The sequence below is a fragment of the Mastomys coucha genome, unplaced genomic scaffold, assembly GCF_008632895.1.
Source record: "Mastomys coucha isolate ucsf_1 unplaced genomic scaffold, UCSF_Mcou_1 pScaffold20, whole genome shotgun sequence".
NCBI lineage: Eukaryota > Metazoa > Chordata > Mammalia > Rodentia > Muridae > Mastomys > Mastomys coucha.
Window position 1 is genome coordinate 137,147,918 of NW_022196903.1, and position 2,909 is coordinate 137,150,826.

The 2,909-nt window shown below is 45.2% G+C and overlaps 1 protein-coding gene across 2 annotated transcripts in view; it reads left to right on the forward strand.

The window, feature by feature from the left end:
- The window catches only part of Etnk1 (ethanolamine kinase 1), a 45,767-nt gene that overhangs the window by 12,632 nt on the left and 30,226 nt on the right, over nt 1–2,909 (forward strand). For both annotated transcript variants that reach the window (XM_031383833.1, XM_031383834.1), the window contains one exon: nt 2,464–2,723. In XM_031383833.1, the coding sequence (XP_031239693.1) occupies nt 2,464–2,723 (260 nt within the window). The remainder of the gene's footprint in view (nt 1–2,463; nt 2,724–2,909) is intronic.

A 2,909-nucleotide genomic window follows, 5' to 3' on the forward strand; every position in this document is an offset into this window, starting at 1 on the left:
ATGGTGTCTTGGTGAGCTTTAGGAGCAGTGGTGGCCCTTCATGGTGTCTTGGTGAGCTTTAGGAGCAGCCTGGGAGATGCTGCTGCTTTTTCTGTTTGGAAGGATGAGACCTGTGTAAGTCAGTGTTCTCGCTCGCTCACTCTTTCTCATTTCTTTCTTTTTCTTAGCTTCTGGGTTTTTCCTCTCTGTTTCTGTTGTTTTTTTTTTTTTTTCCTTTTTCTTTTTATTCACCATATAGCCTGGGCTGTTGTTGAGCTTGGAATTCCTTCTGCTTTAACCCTGCTGTCCTTAAATTCACAGGTACCCACCACAGCTGCCATGGTTAGCTGACTTTCCTAGCGCGCGCGCGCTCTCGCTCTCGCTCTCGCTCTCTCTCTCTCTCTCTCTCTCTCTCTCTCTCTCTCTCTCTCTCTCTCTGTGGAGTGTAGGCTCTATCTGCATGTTGGACATATAGTCCACCACTAACTTACATGCTTTACATGCAGTTACCTGTCCTTTTCTAATGAATGAAACTTAATTTCACTTACATATCCTTTACTGTGTATTGACAAAGGCAATCTCTTGTACAGTCTTCTTGCCCGTTCTCATAAGAACTGGCCATGGACCTGACATACTTAAAGATGTCACTCAGCCTGTGCTGAACTTTTACTATATGTGGTAATCACACCATTTCTGAATCAGTCCTTGTTCCTTTGTTTTGTTTATGCATGTATGTTATATATCCCCTTCCAACTTCTAGGGGGACAGATACAACAACCTACTAAGTCTGACTTCTGTTGGGAGGTGGCAGGTGCTAGGAGGTACCCGCTCAGCTTGAGGACTAGCCACTGTGGAAGCTCCATCTGCTCTGTGTGTGCTCTGACCTAAGTATTGTCCCACTCAGTGCCATGCTCATTGTGCTTGTTGTGGTGATACCAGTACCAGGTTACAGAGGACTGACTCTCACACCTCTACTCCTGACGATGGAGACACATGCACTCGGTGGACAGCCGTTAGTGCTGCTCAGTCTGACACCCCTCTGCCCACCACCCTTTTTCTTTCTTTGCCAGGACAGGGTTTGTAGTCTAGTATGATGGGATTAAAGGCAAGCACTACCACGGATGACCTGATTCGTTTCTTAATTCCCATCCATCTTGTGTCTGCCTCTCAGACAACTTACATGTGCATTTGATTAATTTCTAATTGATTTTGTCATTTCTAAAGGAGTTAAACAGTGTAATAAAAATAACAATTCACTTTCACTGTCACAAGACTTGAGGTGCATGTGTGTATTGTGTTGTCATGTGGCTTAGTTCCAACTAAGCACGTTTGAGAACGTGCTCTTGAATGTTAAGCTTGTGTGGCATTACTGAGACCTTTATAATCAAGCCAGTCAGTTGGTAAGGAGAGGAGGAGGTGCGTCCAGTTGGATATGGTGTATGATAGATCTGTGAGTGATGTTGATTGCCGACGTGTAATCATTTTTCTCTACTTTTTGAAAATGAGGACGTGAGTGGTGCGCTCACTATCAACAATTATTAGGGTATTCTTCCTTCTGGTTGTGCTACATACATGTTCAAAAGTGTTGCTAGCTACAGGTTTAGATGCTAACTCTTGGACTGGGCTCCTATGACCAGTCTTGGTAATGTAGCGTGTGGATGTGCTCCCTTTCTGGGTGGCAGCACCAGCTTTCTGTGGACATAGCAAATACTTGTTTCCCTCATACTCAGGGTTTTAATTGGATTATTGTATTCTTCTGTACTTAATCTAATTACACAGATTGTTTCCCTTTCAAACTCTTGTTTTGTTCTGCAGCCATGAGTTGTAGGGTAGGTGATAGGTAGAACTTGAGACAGTTTTACTCTGTCTTGGAGCTCATTATGCAGTGCAGGCTGACCTTGAACTCAGGCTCCTCTTGAGTGCTGCTGTTACAGTGTGAGTCATGACATCTGGCCTTTCTCAGAACTCTCTGTCCCAACTCTTCTATGTGTATTTGTGGCCATGAACATGCTGTGACCGTCAGCAGAAGTCAGTCGAGGTCAGTGAGCACTCCTTTCTCTGCTGGCTCCCCCTGGGCTTGAAGTCCAGTGTCAAGTGTGCTGTCTGAGCTAATCTTTTAAAACGCTTTGAGCACTTCTTCCCCATCCTTTGTCTTATTCATATCCGGCTAGTCTATCTTCCCCACTGGGCTCACCCACTCCTCAGGTGCCTTCCCCAGTACTGGGTTCTGGGGATCAAGCAGGACTTGCCTGCTAAGGCAACACACTATTTCTGTGGGTTTTCCAAAAGGGCCTTTGGCATTCCAAAGTAGTTGTTTTCCCTGAGTTTCGGGGCTTGAGGCTAGGGTCTGGTGTACTGTCAATGTAGTCTAAGCTGTGCCCAGACCTGTGGTGTTTCCAGTCACCATTCTACTCACATGCTCTCTTTAATCTCACCCTAGAAAAGGCTGTTAGCATTTCTCTTTCTTTTCTTTTCCTCTGGCAGCTCTTTACAGATGGGATCACAAACAAGCTCATTGCCTGCTATGTGGGCGACACCATGGAAGATGTAGTTCTGGTGAGGATTTACGGCAACAAGACTGAACTGTTGGTTGACCGAGATGAAGAAGTAAAAAGTTTCCGTGTGCTGCAGGCTCATGGCTGTGCCCCTCAGCTCTACTGTACCTTTAATAACGGACTGTGCTATGAGTTTATCCAGGGCGAAGCTTTGGACCCGCAGCATGTCTGCAACCCAGCCATTTTCAGGTAAATTTGTAAGTTTTTTATTTTGAAAAAGAATGTTATGTTCAGTAAAGAACTACTTAAAAAATTAAAAAATTACATTTAGTTTTCATATATTGAGGGGAGAAAGAGTAGGGAGAGGGAGAAAGGGGGCAGATAGAGGTGGAGGAGGGGGGGCGTGAGGAGGGGATGGTGTGTGGAGGGGAGGGG